This window comes from Notolabrus celidotus, chromosome 5 (genome assembly GCF_009762535.1).
Source record: "Notolabrus celidotus isolate fNotCel1 chromosome 5, fNotCel1.pri, whole genome shotgun sequence".
Lineage (NCBI taxonomy): Eukaryota > Metazoa > Chordata > Actinopteri > Labriformes > Labridae > Notolabrus > Notolabrus celidotus.
In genome coordinates, this window is record NC_048276.1 from 23,574,167 (window position 1) to 23,589,722 (window position 15,556).

At 41.7% G+C, this 15,556-nt stretch overlaps 1 protein-coding gene and 1 long non-coding RNA gene across 2 annotated transcripts in view; one reads left to right on the plus strand and one right to left on the minus strand.

The window, feature by feature from the left end:
• sptbn4a (spectrin, beta, non-erythrocytic 4a) overlaps window positions 1-15,556 on the plus strand; it is a 36,665-nt gene that overhangs the window by 15,816 nt on the left and 5,293 nt on the right. The window contains exons 3-14 of the mRNA XM_034682860.1: window positions 596-829; window positions 1,465-1,554; window positions 2,783-3,061; window positions 4,593-4,723; window positions 4,878-5,082; window positions 7,968-8,213; window positions 8,341-8,475; window positions 10,220-10,461; window positions 11,983-12,121; window positions 12,259-12,343; window positions 12,601-12,812; window positions 14,130-15,544. Coding sequence (XP_034538751.1) covers window positions 596-829; window positions 1,465-1,554; window positions 2,783-3,061; window positions 4,593-4,723; window positions 4,878-5,082; window positions 7,968-8,213; window positions 8,341-8,475; window positions 10,220-10,461; window positions 11,983-12,121; window positions 12,259-12,343; window positions 12,601-12,812; window positions 14,130-15,544 — 3,413 coding nt within the window. The remainder of the gene's footprint in view (window positions 1-595; window positions 830-1,464; window positions 1,555-2,782; window positions 3,062-4,592; window positions 4,724-4,877; window positions 5,083-7,967; window positions 8,214-8,340; window positions 8,476-10,219; window positions 10,462-11,982; window positions 12,122-12,258; window positions 12,344-12,600; window positions 12,813-14,129; window positions 15,545-15,556) is intronic.
• LOC117812222 lies at window positions 314-2,464 on the minus strand. The gene is made up of 2 exons (XR_004631166.1): window positions 2,271-2,464; window positions 314-814 (listed from the first exon to the last, which is right to left on the minus strand). It is a non-coding gene; the product is annotated as an uncharacterized LOC117812222 (long non-coding RNA).

Here is a 15,556-nt window from a genome sequence, read left to right on the forward strand (position 1 = left end):
TTTTTTGGTGGCAAACACAAATTATGCATGTACACAACAAGATCGATACAGAGCACCTACCACTTTGTCCCCAGGGGGCGCCAAAATCAACAAAACTGAAGGTCCTTTACAAATAAACTATAAGCATACTATACATTTACTGAGCATTAATGTATTTTAAGTCTTATGTATTTCCAGATACCAAGTGGATTTCTGCTTCCTAAATGCACTGCAGTTAAGCACATGGATCCTAGTTTTGCCAATGAAAAAAAAGCTTTAGATCTCACCAACAAAGGTTATTTTTGCCTCCACACACAGCAAACAATGAGTAAAACTCTGTGTGTGTACTGTTTTTTTTAATGTTTGTGACAGACTGCAAACATCAGCTCATTGTTGTTTATATAATGTTTCTCAGCTTTGACATGCGTCCACAGAGGCCACTGTTGTGGCAACCCAAGGTTCAGTGGCATTAAAAAATGCACCATATGCTTTTTCATCCTTAAAGTGAGGCACCAGTTACATAACCCTGAAATGTTCTGGTCGGAAACAGCTGATGGGCTGTGTTTATGCGTCCCTCGTATGGCTGTAACATGACCTCCCCCTCCCTCTGCTGCAGGCCATGGAGTCCCAGATCGGGGACTTTTACAAGGATGTGGGGGAGCTGGGCAGCCTGCAGGGGGTCTGCCTCCCCCAGCGAGGGCTGGTGGCATGCGAGAAGGAGAGCGGTGAGCAGTCAGGCATGGTGGAGACCCGCATCGTCCGCCTCATCGAGCCCCTGAAGGAGAGACGCCGCATTCTGCTGGCCTCCAAAGAGATGCACCAAGTCGCACAGGACCTGGAGGACGAGATAGTGAGTGCACGCCCTTTTTTATCAGTTTCTCATTCTTTATTCTCATCCTGTCATTTCAAATTTAAATTCCCTTTTGCTTACCTTTCAGACTAATCATTTAGAAGAGTAAGTAGAGGAGAGCTGTTGTTGTGTGCAAAATAATTTGTATTGATAGAAGTTTTGATTGTAAAAACTTGACAAATGGAGGCTCATATTTAACATACATCATAGGAGCTTCTTGAACTGTAGCTTCATCTAAAGGAGGTGTGAGCAATGAAGTGTTTAAATATAGAATCTAGATATCGCTAGATACTCCCATTTCTGTACACTGTACCTTTAAAGGTTAAAAAATCCACATTTAAAAAAAAATACCATGTCAAGCTTGTTAAAAACATATCTAATTTAAATATCCAGCAAACAAACAGCTGCAGATTAAAGTTGGGCTTTGTCATACTTCTTTGAGTATGATGTGTGCCGGCAGGTAGGTTGACAAAAAAATAGGAGTTATATCCTTCAGATTTTTGATTTATTTAGGAGAATTTAGGAGAATCCGATTCATAAGATTTGATGCATCATGTCAGATGCAGGTGTCTTTGCAAAGATTCATACATATGCATTGTGAATAATCCCCCTACCTGCCTGTTGTTCTCTGACAGCTGTGGATTCAGGAGAGGCTTCCTCTGGCCTCCTGTAAGGATTATGGGAACAACCTGCAGAGTGTGCAGCAGCATGTCAAAAAGAACCAGGTGAGTTTCATACATTTAGGTAGGTAAATGGTACAGCTGAGTCTGAGAACAAGGGCAAGAGCTGTACTGATATGTTTGCCAGTATCGTTCATATTTGAGCAAGGACTAAAGCATGCATTCTTCATGTGGCGTTTTGTTCCCCATTTGCACCAATTTGACTCAGCAAAGATATTCAAAAAGACAGCTGCTATGTTAAACAACAACAAAAATGATACTTTATGAATGTCACTTAATGTAATCTGATTGGACCAGAGGCATTCATGAATAAGGATTTTAGCTATATCCCAGTTCAAGGGCTGCATCCTTCACTGGATGCATTTGAAGACCAATTGCATCACAGCAGCGCATCCAAAGCTGTCCCATTTTGAAGGCTCCTTCCAATGCAGCTGACAAATACGTCATTACGTATTATCCGGGCAGCATGCACCCAATGAAACTTTCTCAGCCCAACATGCCCTGTCATCCTTTGTGTGCCTTTCAAATCAGGTGGCAGACTCTCAAGTAGTCCAATAACACACTGTAATAACACACAGCAAACAGAGTCCCTTCAGGGTGAGATAAGACCCGCTTCATGTTGGTGTCCTGCTCACCCCGTCAGGATTTTTATTTGCATAATCCCTGCTCACTGTACATTCACCCTTACTCGGTTTCAACTCAATGGAATAGTGTTTTAATTTTTTTAAAAGACAGACTCCTTGAATCTTAAATTTAACTACCTGATGTGAGGTGACAGGGAAGGGGCTGTGGGACGCCAAGTGTGCAAGTGAAGGGAACAGCTGGTCATGCAAACAGGATATCCTCCACAGACCAGACTGTCTCATTTCAGTTCATCCTGGGCGGTCTACAGGCTATGAAGGCCAGGTCTTTTGAAGGATCCCACCCTTGAACTGGGACAGAGCTACACAGTCCATCATCACTGGGACTTCTCACCAGGTGTTCCAAATGTAGTTAATTAACATTACAGCAGACAGTGTTTGTCTTGATTGATCAAGCTGGCCTGGTGCTTATAATCAAATCACAGCCATATTCAGCGCAGCATCACTCCCTCTTATGTGATACTGAGAAATCATGCTGCATTGTATTATGTATGTTCTGCAGAAAAGTTTTCACATCAGCACACGGTGAAAAATATGCTGACATCGATAAATCTGTGATAGGCTGATGTTGTCCCCAGTAATATCCCCAGAACGTTGTATTAGTCTAAATCTCTCCTCTGTTGGTGTGTCAGACTCTGCAGAGGGAGCTGACAGGGCGACGGGCTCGTGTCGAGGAGGTGCTGGACAGGGCGGGGATCATTGCCTCCTTGAGGACTCCTGAGGTGGAGTTTGTGCGTGAGGGGGCGGGGCATGTGCGCCAGCTGTGGGAGGTTCTGCAGCTGGAGACGGAGAGGAGGTCTGTGATGTTGGACGCTGCACTGCAGTCTCACCAGTACTACAACGAAGCAGCCAAAGTGGAGTCCTGGCTGTCGGGACAGAAGCTGCATCTGGTCAATGAAGAGAAAGGAACGGTGAGAACAGACCCCAAAAGTATCGGTGCTGTGGTATTTGTCAGTGAAAATGTGAAAACAACATCATGATTTATACCACATTAAACGTCAAGGAATTGGACATTGATAAATTGCAGTAAAACATTGAGTATAAGCAAACTTTAAGCACACCTATGTAAGCAGGAGCGTGTCCATATTTTTTTGAGAGGGGGTGGACCAACTCTGGTACTGACTGGCACACACCCATTAATTAATGGCATTTATTTACCTTTATTGTTTCCCCTTAACATATATACTTCAACTATTAAAGTATCATTTAGATGTTATATTTCTGTGTATGAATTTTTCAAACTTAAATAATACAAGAGCAGTACAGAGAAATAACATGAGTCATCTTAGCTTAATTCTTTAGAGGCTCGAAAGAAGATGTTTGTCCAAAGTCAAATTTTAAGACACTTTCAAAACATTTTAACCCTCCTGTATGTTGCGGGTCAAATTGACCCTTTTTAAAGTCTATTTTAGGCAATATATGCCTTCCAAACCAGCTAAATGCAGCATAAAAATCTGGGCAGCATATGACAGAAGAGGTGTCATGTTAATTTATCAACATCACTTCATAAAAAATTCTAATTGTAAAATAAAATAAACAAAAATCTATGTCATGTAAAACTATTGTATTTCTATTTAGGGCTTTCCAATGTACATTAAAAAAAAGTTTTAACAATAATTCTAATGAAAAAGGAGTGATTAATCCTCATTGAACAATGATTTGTGAGAATGAAAGAACACGATGGACTAAATCTTGATTTAAATGGTTAGTAATGGAGTTAAAAATTTGATTTTTAAAAAGTGTAGGCCTATTGGGAATTTTTTGGGGGTTCTGACACTTTTGGATAATTGAATATACCCTAGGTCAAATTGACCCAGGAACATTATTGCTGTTCCAGAGAAACGAGCATAACAGGAGGGTTAAATCTATATCTGGTATTTCTTTTGGCACTGAAACGCTGAAACACAAAAGTAAATGTTTAAATGCTTAGTGAACGACTAACAGCCTGATACAGTTAATTTTGACATTTTCCCTCCCCTGAAAAAGCAAATAGTCAGTCAGGGTTTGGTATTTTGGGGTGGCACTTGTGGCCAATCAGATTTGAAGGGGAGCCTCCCCTCTAGTCTGTACACGCCACTGCCTGCAAGGAGTTTTGAACTGGTCATGAAGTTAAAAAACGGTGATGCCTCTTTATGACCTACAAAGGAAAACTAGATCATCAGCATAAAGACTGATCATTTGTATAGAGTTATTTTGATGTAACAGAAAAGATGAGTTTCAACACACTGCCAAAACAGCCTTATTTCTTGCTTTTAACAGCAAAGATTCACAGTGTGTGGAATATTTAACAGTTTAAGGATAATCAAGGCGGGTATTTTACTAGAAAACATCACTCACATGCACAGGACAAGATCAGGACAGAGTTAAGAGGTATCTCTTTGTCCACAGGGGGCAAAGTAAAGATTCATCACAGAAGCTGTGACTAATTCTCGTACTTTTCAGGATGAGGGGAGCACCCTGCAGCTGCTGAAGGCTCACCTGACTCTGGAGCAAACCGTGGAAACATATGCAGAGACTGTGGGCATGTTATCCCAGCAATGCCAGCATCTACTGGAGGTTGGGCACCCAGACAGGTGAGTCGTGACCCACCATCTCAAATGTCCTCAAAAATCCCATAAATGGTCCAAGAGTAAATTAATGTTGAAGTTAAACAAAGACAGATACCATCAGAGTGTATTACTATCAGGTATGTGGATGTAACGTGTGTTTTTCTCTCCATTTCCACAGTGAGCAGATCACCAAGCAGCAGTCGCACATAGACCGGCTGTACGTGTCTCTGAAGGACATGGTGGAGCACAGGAAGACCAAGCTGGAGCAACAGTACTGGCTCTATCAGCTCAACAAGGACGTTGAGGAGCTGGAGAAGTGGATCACAGAGCGAGAGGCCGTGGCCAGTTCCACAGAACTGGGACACGACCTGGAGGATGTCACGGTCTGTTTAACATGAAATCTTTACAGCCTAAGACCTTTGGGTCATGATGGGTCATGTGTGTAAGACTATCAGTATAACAACAATAACTGGAGGTGTGAAAAATGTGACAGCAATAGCAGAATATTTCTATATCCTGTCAAGACATGGTTGTTTCTGCTCAGCTCATCAGTCAAAATGTGTTTTTAGTATTTCATCCATGTACAAAATAGTCTGGGTTGTTTTAGCAATGACTAATGTCTCAATGAATTATTTTTTTACTTTGTTAACTAACATACAATTTAGCTTAAACATCTAAACAGAAATCAGTTTTAAATCCAGACCTAGACCTGGAAAATAAATGTCTAAAAGCAACTAACAGTATATTGATAAGAAGGAGGGTCTAAGTCTCAGCTATGTTCAGACGCTCTGGCTAGAGAAACTTGAAATCAATCATTTTCATGATCTGGTATAACTAAATGCTGAAGAGGTTTTTTTGCATATAATGCTACATGCAGAATGGCAGAGATGATTCTCCTTCCTCATCCTCAGATGTTGTTATTCATCCTGTTACCTGTTTCTCTTTCTCTTTATATAGCATGTAGGTTTGCACAGCATGCTATAAACCTCATCATCTCAACCCACTCGCTTGTATTGAATTTCCCCAAATATTTCCTGCTATGCTCTCACACCTGCTCACCCAAAGTCAGGCAGACATTTCACTCACAGGCTGGCAGGGAAAAGATTGGGTAAAGTGGAGGTGAAAAATGTGTCTTTGCTTAAAATTTTAGGGAGTTTTGTGCACGAGTGAATACAGCTTGTGTGATTACTTTCAACTTTATAGATTATCAGTCTAAGTATGTTACTTCAAAGTTATTTTCTTCACAAATTAATTTGTAATTAAATTATCTTGACTCAAATTTCAGTACAAATGAAATACAGACCCCACTTATTTGCTCACCCTCTCTAAAAGCAGAAACTTTGCTTTTAATCAAACCGGTTATCTGATACAAACATTTATTAACATATATATAATGAACATAAACACACTGATATTCTGGCTGAACTAAAAGCAATGCAGGGATTATTTAATTTCTCAATGAAAGAACAAGGTTTGTCACAATTAAAGATCAAACAATATCAATACATATTCCAATACCACTGCAACAAAAACTGACACCCTGGGAAAACAAATGGAGTAATGTTGTTTTTCTGATTCCCAACCTGCACACAGTGCTAGTTCAGAAATAAGCTGTATTTTCTGATTCTCTTATTTTGGACTTTTTGTATCGTAAGTCATTGTGCTGTCATGCTCCCCATCACCGGTCCACAGGTCGGGATTCTGGATCATCTCTGTCTGTTTCTTCTGCTCTCAGTCTATCGTCTACAGACATACATGTACAGTAACATGTGCACCTTACATGACTTCAAATGAACTTCTCAGAGTGTTACCGCCCTGTAAATGAGGCCAGTTAGTGTTAGTGGCTGTGACGGAGGGCAGAGCAGAGACACACAGCAGGCAGAAAATCAACACAACAAACTTCCTTCACGTCTGTTTCAGCGTATTTATGGTTCTTTAGAGGGTAACCAATATCTCTGTTTCACCCATAGACTGTATAAAATATGGACGTAGTATCTGTTATGACACCCATCTGTTTCTGAAGCGCTGTTTTGAGGCCAATCGTCGGCGGCAGCCATATTGCTGCTGTCAATCGATTGTGACGTAAAGAGGCGGGCTTTGAGCCTCCTAGCCAACAGCTACAGTGTTCCCGCCTGTCAATCAAGTTAGCTGTGCCTCTCATTGGAAGACTCATAATCTCAATATCTTCAAAATTGCCGCATTAGAAAAAAATCCACCGCCCGTACAGTGTGAGCCAATCGAGAAATGAGCTATCCAGATTAAACTGTTTTTTTGTTCCAGGCTGTAAACATGTTTATTTCTGCTGCAAAGATCGGCTTTTTTGAATTGGTGTGTATGTGGTTTCCGGTACTTCAAGAGCCAGCCTCAAGCGGATCCTTGATGAACTGCAGTTTTTAGCACTTACGCATTAGACTCATATTTTTAGACCGGAGGTTGCCGCATGGTTTCACCGCTTTGTTTTCATTAGCAGCACTCTCTCTCTTGACTTCATCTCTACATAACTCAATCAGAGGTGCTCTCTCTCTTTGGCTTGTGGCAGCTTTTGACTGAAAAAATGACCTGATCAGTTTTATATAAGCTTTTGGTACTATTTGAAACTATCAAACATAAAAATAATGAAGATTGTATCGTTTTATAGCACATGAAACCAAAAAGCATTGAAGAATCAAAAAATCTATTCTAAAAACTAAATAACATCTCTGAATCTAACCCTAACCCTTGCTTCATACTTTTCTACCTGAACCAACTTTATGATGACTACTGACAGACTTTATAATGAAAACTAAAAAAAGAAGAAAGAAGAAAAGGCGTTTGGCTGATGAAGAAACAGTAAACATGAAATCTTTTAATGTTTGTGGGGGCCAATTTAACTCCTTTTAACTGTGCTACTTTAAAACTGCTGCCTTTCTGACTCACACATTAAAACTGCCCTGCCTTATTTTAGCTGATTCATTTTCACTTGAAACAATCATAACAAAACATTTTCAGCTCCAGCATTATGTCAGTGACTGTGCTGATGCCCCACTCCTAAAAGACTGCTTATAAAGACAGCTCAGTCCCTTTTCCTTGTCCTGAAACAGATGTTTTTATCTGATAAATTGGAATTAACAAAAAAAAAAGATGCCATATTTGATGTGTTACTGCACAATGACTCATGGCTCAAAGAGTATATAGATATATATCATCTTATTAAAATGCCGGATTATAAAAATGTGATTTGCAGTGAGTGAGAATGATCAGTGATGTATGTTTTCTTTGTGTGTTTCAGGTGCTGCAGGAAAGGTTCACTAAGTTTTCCTCAGAGACAAACAATATGGGTCAGCAGCGCATGGAGCAGGTGAACAAAATGGTGAACGAGATGATCGACTGTGGACACTCTGACGCCGCAACCATTGCAGAGTGGAAGGACGGGCTGAACGAGTCGTGGGCCGACCTGCTGGAGCTGATGGAGACCCGCAGGCAGATGCTGGCGGCGTCACACCAGCTGCACAAGTTCTTCACCGACTGCAAAGAGGTACAGTCAAAACAACATCCACCCGTGACTCAGGTGTATCGTGTTCTTCATCAAAGGTAGGCAGTCTGGCCGTGACATGCGGCTGCTATTTTTAAAGTGCTTGTGACGTTGCTGTCCTGCGTTGTAGGTCTTGGCTCAGATCGCGGGGAAGATGAAGCAGCTGCCAGAGGTGAGGGCGTGCCAAGCCAACATCACCAACCCGGCCACCCTGCAGAGACTGATGCACTCCTTCGAACATGCCCTTCAACTGCTCGTCGCACAGGCGAGTGATGTGATTTCTCTCTGAGCACATTGCTCACACAATGAAGCTGCTGCTCACAGGCTCGAGGATGAGGAGATATAGATTAATACAAAGATATTTTTTCAAGATGTGTCACTGAACTGAGACTTGATGCAACACTGTTTGTGTTCACAACCTAATTACAGGTTTTTGAAAGTACATTCAAGCTCACTGAACACTGAATACATTGATCATTCTTGTCTTAGATGCACTTACACACAGCGTACATGCTTATATCAAAACATAACTCTTAGTACAGCTACATGCATACATCACACAGCTGTACATAACATTTATTATCTACTCAAAATCACTTCTTTTCATTTAGTAACAACTGTACATTTCATAATACAGAACAGATGTCTCTATAAACAATAATTCTATTAATATAATACAAAGCCTGACTACTTAAAGTCACAATTTTCAAAGTGAAACAATTGATGGCATTTTAGATGGTAATTCTGTTCCTGCTCCAGTTCTGCAAGCACGATATAGGCAATAAAAGAGGACAGGATCCACACATCTTCGTATCAGCACACGGTTCAAAAGCAAGCATCCATGATGGCACAGGAATGCATAAGGGCTTATGATGTGTTGGTAGCACATCTGGCAAGGCACCATTGATGCAGAAAAGTGTATACAGTTCATGTTGCTGCCATGCAGACAATGCCTTTTCCAAGGAGAATCTTAAGTATTTCAGCAAGACAATGCCAAACCACTTTCGGCATGCATTACAACAGTATGGCTCTTTAGTAGAAGGGTCCAGGTAATAAACTGGCCTGCCTACAGCCCTGACTTGTCACCCATTGAAAACATATGATATACAACATATCATGAAACTAAAAAATAAAACAAAGGTGACCCTGAACTGTTGAGCAGCTGAAATCTTATATCAGGCAAGAATGGGATAACATTTCACTTTCCAAACCCCAGAAACTGGTCTCCTGGGTTCACAAACATTTACTGTGCGTTGTTAAAAGAAGGGGGATTCTAGGATCGGGTGTTTAGGGGTGTTGAGCCGGGCCAATTTCACTGTTTTGTACATTTTAATGCAATTTCATTCCCACATTTGTGAAAGAAAAGTATAACACTTTATGGGCGAGTCTGGGACTAAACCATCAAATCTGATAAAAGATATTTAAATGCTGAGCCACAGCAAAAGATAAATGGATTAAAATCATAAAAGAAACATATGGTAACCCTCAATTCTGGGGAAAGACAACTCAGTTTGATACAGCAGCTCCTCAACATATACATAAACTGTATGTATGTTTCTGGAGTAAACCAGCCCCATATAGTGAGTACCAAACATACCCAAAATTTACATTGGAGTTGTTTTTTGGACTTTCATTTTAAATGCAATGCACAACATATTAAACGCGGTGGAGCTACTGTATTTTTGTTGTTAAAATATTACGTTTCAACCAAGTACTGTATGGTTTTGGAACTTTTCTAACTTGTTAAAAAGGACATAGCCTACAGTAAAAACAAATTAAAAATCTCTGAAATTTTAGGGGGGCTGGGGTTCAATTTAGAGGTGCTTCAGCACCCCCAAAAATGGTCTAGAAACGCCTATGTGATAAAAGAAGAGGTGATGCAACACAACGGTGAACCTGCCACTGTCCCAACTTTTTGGAAACTCTTCAAATTTAAAATGAGTATACTTATAGATAGGATGTTATAAAAATAAAAATTGACTAATAATGTCTTGAACTCCTATGTGCAGGTGAGGCAGCTGCAGGAGAATGCGGCCCAGCTGAGGACCATCTACGCTGGAGAGAAAGCAGAGGCCATCATGGTGAAGGAGCAGGAGGTTATGGAGGCGTGGAAGGAGCTGCTGAGCTCCTGTGAGGCCAGCCGTGTCCAGGTCACCTCAGTAACCGACAAGGTGCAGTTCTTCTCTGTGGTGCGTGAGAACCTGATGTGGATGGAGGGCATCATGGGACAGATAGGATGGGATGAGCCCAGGTGAGACACCTACAGTGTTGTTATTTAACTGTTAGTCTTTCTTATGTTCTGTGTGCAGATAATCAAATGCCTACAACACATGTTCCAGGTTCAAAGGATAAAACCTTCAAATTGATCAAAATGCTTTCGTCTAAAGTCTCCTAGACCCATACCAAATTAATTTCTTGGATGTTTAAACCTTTGAGCCTCTTAGATCTAAAATGTTGTTCAAACATCAGACAGTATCGTTTATGTAAGGGATAATGTAAAGTGAGCGGGTGGTTATGTCGATAGCATCGCAACAGGGTGAAACGAGCCCAACTTTCCCGCTTTTTACCAACAAATCAACTAAAGAAAAAAAGATTAAACACATTTAAAAATGATGTACGTATTCATGGTGTGATCAAAACGAAAAAGAAAAGACAACAAAAATAGAATTTATGAAACAAAAGACCTAATAGGAAAAACAAAGACAACTTACTTCATGATCAAAAACACAAAAATCCAAAAATCACAGAGAACAAGAGTCACAAGGAAAACCACATGGACAGGTTTGACGACCACAAACAGCTCGCTCAACCTATAGACGTCTTTTATTGGAGTTTTATCATCAGTTGCTCATGTGTCATGTGTTGCACGTCAACAATGACAGAACATCAAAACTTGCATTACATCTTTTTCAGAAAGCTGCGGTGACGTCAGGCTGTAATGGTCTCAGAGAAAGCCCTCCAGATCCTGCAGGGACTGCTCAGTGTTCACTGAACGTCTCTGTGGTTTTGATCAGTCCCTGCAGACAGAATGTCATTACTGTAAAGTATAAAAAGGGCTGCTGTGTCACCTTGACCCAATTTCACATGACATCTGTGATTCAGTTTTTCATATTATGTAATGAAGCACTAAAAATGACTCCATTGTCACTGCTGTTATTTGTCATTTTAAACAATAAGCTCGCAGCTGTTTGACATGTCCATGTACACGCAGCACTGTGGGACTGATAAAGAGAGAAACTGATTTTTGTTTGTGGCCTGAATGGGGTTGCACATTAAGGAGTGAAGGGTGGAGCTCAAATATTTTCAATATTTTGATAAATGGTTCATAATTTTGTTCTTCCATTTTGAGAAGGCAGCCTCAAGAATACCTTTGCACAGTCATATGCGTGCACAGATTGAGCACATAACACTTACAAGAGGTCCATTTTCATTCCATCTAAAGGATTATATGTATTGGCTGTCATACTGGTCAACTGTCAACATTAGTCTGACAAATCACGCATGGGTCAAGCTCTAAAGGCGATCCATCAGATAGTTTACAGTAAAGTTAAGACCAGCTGACAGAATGACATTGACATGTCTTATACCACACCACTTACCAAAATGGGAGTGGATTAATAAATAATTCAATAACTAACCCTTTCAGCACAAATACTTCTTTACAGGATGTTAATTGGTTTACCTGTGAATCATGCAGCAAATATTTTACCCTCCAGAGGATTTCTGTAAGTATTTGTTACTTCATCTTATCTCAAAATCAATTGCTCTGCAGGGATTTGATTGCTCTGGAAGGGATGATGAGACAACACCAGGAGCTGAAAGCCAAAATCGACGGCCGCAGCAAGACCATCCAGCAGTGCGCGGATCTCGGCAAGATCCTGATCGCTGCGGGAAACCCTGCATCAGAGGAGGTCAGGCTTACAAACAGCATGTGACTGACTGACCATCCCTTCAACCACAATGAATATATAAAACCCTTACACACAACTTGATTAATATGCTGCAGTATGTTGTTGTGGTCATGGCTGCAATCTGTTTGTCACCACAGATACAAGAGAAGCTGGACAGCCTTCTGGCCAAGCAGAAGGATCTCATAGAAAAATGGGACAGACACCAGGAGAGGTTACTGCGCAGTGAGTACCTCAAACTCAAGGATTTTTTTCAACTTTGTCATGCTATTAGGATTTATAAATAAGTCTCCTTTTGAGCTGTTTGGAGCTATCATAGAAGCTAAACCTGCCTGAAATTAGAATTTACACATTTAATCTATGATCTAAAGCAGGAATATCTCCATAATGTGCTCAAGAAAGTTTAAAAACAAAGATCTTTGGTTTTCTGCATCCAATACGTTGTGATGGTAAACGTGCTGTTGGTCTGCTGTCACCTCCAGAGCAGGAACACTTCCAGTTTGCACAGGAGACAGTGAAGGCGGAGGCCTGGCTCAAGGCCAAGGAGCCGCTGATCACCTCCAGGGAGCCGGAGGCAGGCGAGGCCCGGGCCCAAACAGACGAGGTTGAGCAGCTCATCCTTCGCCACGAGGCCTTCCGCAAGGCTGCTGTAACCTGGAAAGAACGCTTCAGCTCTCTCCGCCAGCTTTCCGCAGTAAGCTTGACTGAAGATAAATGTTTAATCAGTTCAGTGGAGTCACAATTTAATGCTGCTACAGAAAAAAAGATGTGACCTTGAGTGGTTGTGTTTGCTTAGCAGGCATGTGCGCATGCCATGAGTTTGCACCATAACGGGATCAAATCTGTCTCATGATTTTTTTTGCATGTGGTTTTCTCTCAATCACTGCACCCATACGCCCTCACGCCTCATCATTGAGCAGGCAAATCACTGAACAAAAACTGCTGCTCTTGATAACATCATGGAAGACCCCACTTTGATTTGTGGTTTTAACCCTTTGATGCATGGTGTTCACTACCTATTTGGAAGACATTCTGAACCGCTTACTTTGTAGTATCATGCCCCAAAAACACAAATCTAACACACAAAGCATCGTCTCTAAATAATATGAGTAGGTTTTGTTGATTAGAAACCAAATCAAAATGGTGGAGAGAAAAGGAGATACGTCTTCATAAATTATTTAAAGAACATGTTAAAAAAATTAGCTTTGATGTGAGGAAATGGGAAAGGAATAGATACATGTGAAAAAAGTTGGATCCTCTTACAATAGGCGGACAGGTGAAGGCCACACTTATCTGTAAAGAGAGTGGACCCCTCATGACTGAGGCCAGACGTCACTCACTGCTGAGTATGAAGCAACATAGTGACCCTAGCAAAGTAGCACTCAAAAGTGATGTCTATCTTCAAAAAATATGTTTTGAATGCTGCAATGACATTAAAAAACCGTCAAACAACCAAAAGATATAGTGTCAGAAGATGGCGAGCACAATCTTAAAATGTGCATATGTGTATGTTACTGAAAAATGGATCAAAGAACCATCATCCATCCAATAGACCACAGGTTATTAAAATTATTATTTTATTTAATATCAATAACATGCTTTCAGTTAGACACACAAACATATTAAATGAATCAACTTAATTTTAAAAGACATTGAAAACATGATCTGATTTTAAAAGTGTTAAATCAACCTACCTTGTTTTATTTAATGAGCTTGTTTCATCATATTTTTCAGTAAAATGTATTTTGCTTCATAAAAAAAAGATTTGGTCTTCAAAGAGTCTTTTTCTAAAACATGGTCTTTAAAAAGGGGGACCGTCTCATAATCAGGGTCATATAATGTTTGGGCCAATAACAGATATTAATATCTGAATTCATGGGCTTAAGTTTTTATTTTTTTCAAAGTAAGGAACAAAATAAATCTGAATTAACTTTATTTACATAACTCATGCATCAAAGGGATAATTGTCTAACCGTAGAGGTATTAGTCGTAAAGTTGCCTCTCTTTTTAGGCCGAGAAGAAAAAAGAAGAGGAGAAAAAGACAACACCTCTCTCCAGTCGAAGGATGTTCCCATTATCTTGTCTGACTCCCAGTGTTTCCTCGACCAGTGCTACCTCGTCTTTCTTGAGGCACACGGTACACGGACAGTTAGAAACCAAACCTTTGCAGACCAGTCTGGATCTGGGTGCCACTCCTGCAACCCAGAGATTGTCCTTGGGCGCTTACAACCCTGTCCTGAATGGATCAGGCTACCACGCGCTGGAGCAGCAGGGCTGTGGGAAGCTGGTCGGCTCCTCGTACCTTGGAATGAACCACCCTGGGGTCGGAGCTGGAAGTGACTCGGGTTTCTCAGCGATGACCTCCCACAGCGCTGGAGCAGACACTTCTACTTACCTTGGGATAAACCATCAAACTGTCGGCAGTGCAGAGAGCTCTGGGTACTTTGGACTGAATACCGGGTCTGGGGGTGGAATTCAGAACCATCTCAGCAGTGGCAGGTTAGGAAGCTCAGGTAACCTAGCTCAGCAGCCGAGCAGCGGAGGGATGGGAAGCCCAGGGTATCTGCCTCAACAGAATACGGGCAGTTCTGGATATTTGGCCCAAACACAAAACATGGGAGGTTCTGGGTATTTAGGACAGCAGCCTAATTTAGGGAGTACAGGATATTTGGCACAACAGCCTAATATGGGTAGCTCTGGGTATTTGGCACAGCAACCCAATATGGGAAGCTCTGGGTATTTGGCACAACAGCCTAACTTGGGAAGTTCTGGGTATTTGGCACAGCAGCCCAACATGGGGAGTTCTGGGTATTTGGCACAACCGCCTAACATGGTGAGTTCTGGATACATAGCGCAGAATTTTCAGAGCAGCGGGGGAATGGGTAGCTCGGGCTTCCTGGCACAAAATCATTACAGCAGTGGAAGTCTGGGCAGCTCTGGATTCCTGGCGCAGAGTGGCGGCATCATGGACCCTAAGATGGCGTATGCTTGGCAGCACCTGAAGGCTGACTTCATGCAGCCCAGGATTAACCACATTCACAAGGCAGTGAACCCCCTTCTGGAGGCTAGCAGAGTGCAGCGGGAACAGTACGGGGACATCCCAATGGCTGACATGGGTCCGGAATCAGGGTTGGAGCTGCTCCACGGTCGGCTCCAGAGAGATCCTCGTGGAAGTCGCTCTGATCCTCAGATGGACCATCTGAGGCGAGAGAGAGAGTACAAGCTGGGTAGACAGACCTCCAGCGAGCAGGAGATCCAGGCCAGGCTAAACGAGCTACCACTGATTGTGCGTCAGGAGCGCTACCGCAGGCGCCTGGAGAGGCAGTCATCCAGCGAACAGGAGGGGAGCAGCAAGCAGAGGCTGCAGAGGCAGGACTCGAGTGACCTGGAGGGCTCGGCCAAGGAGGGCTCCGACAAGCGCTCAGGGTATGTGAATGA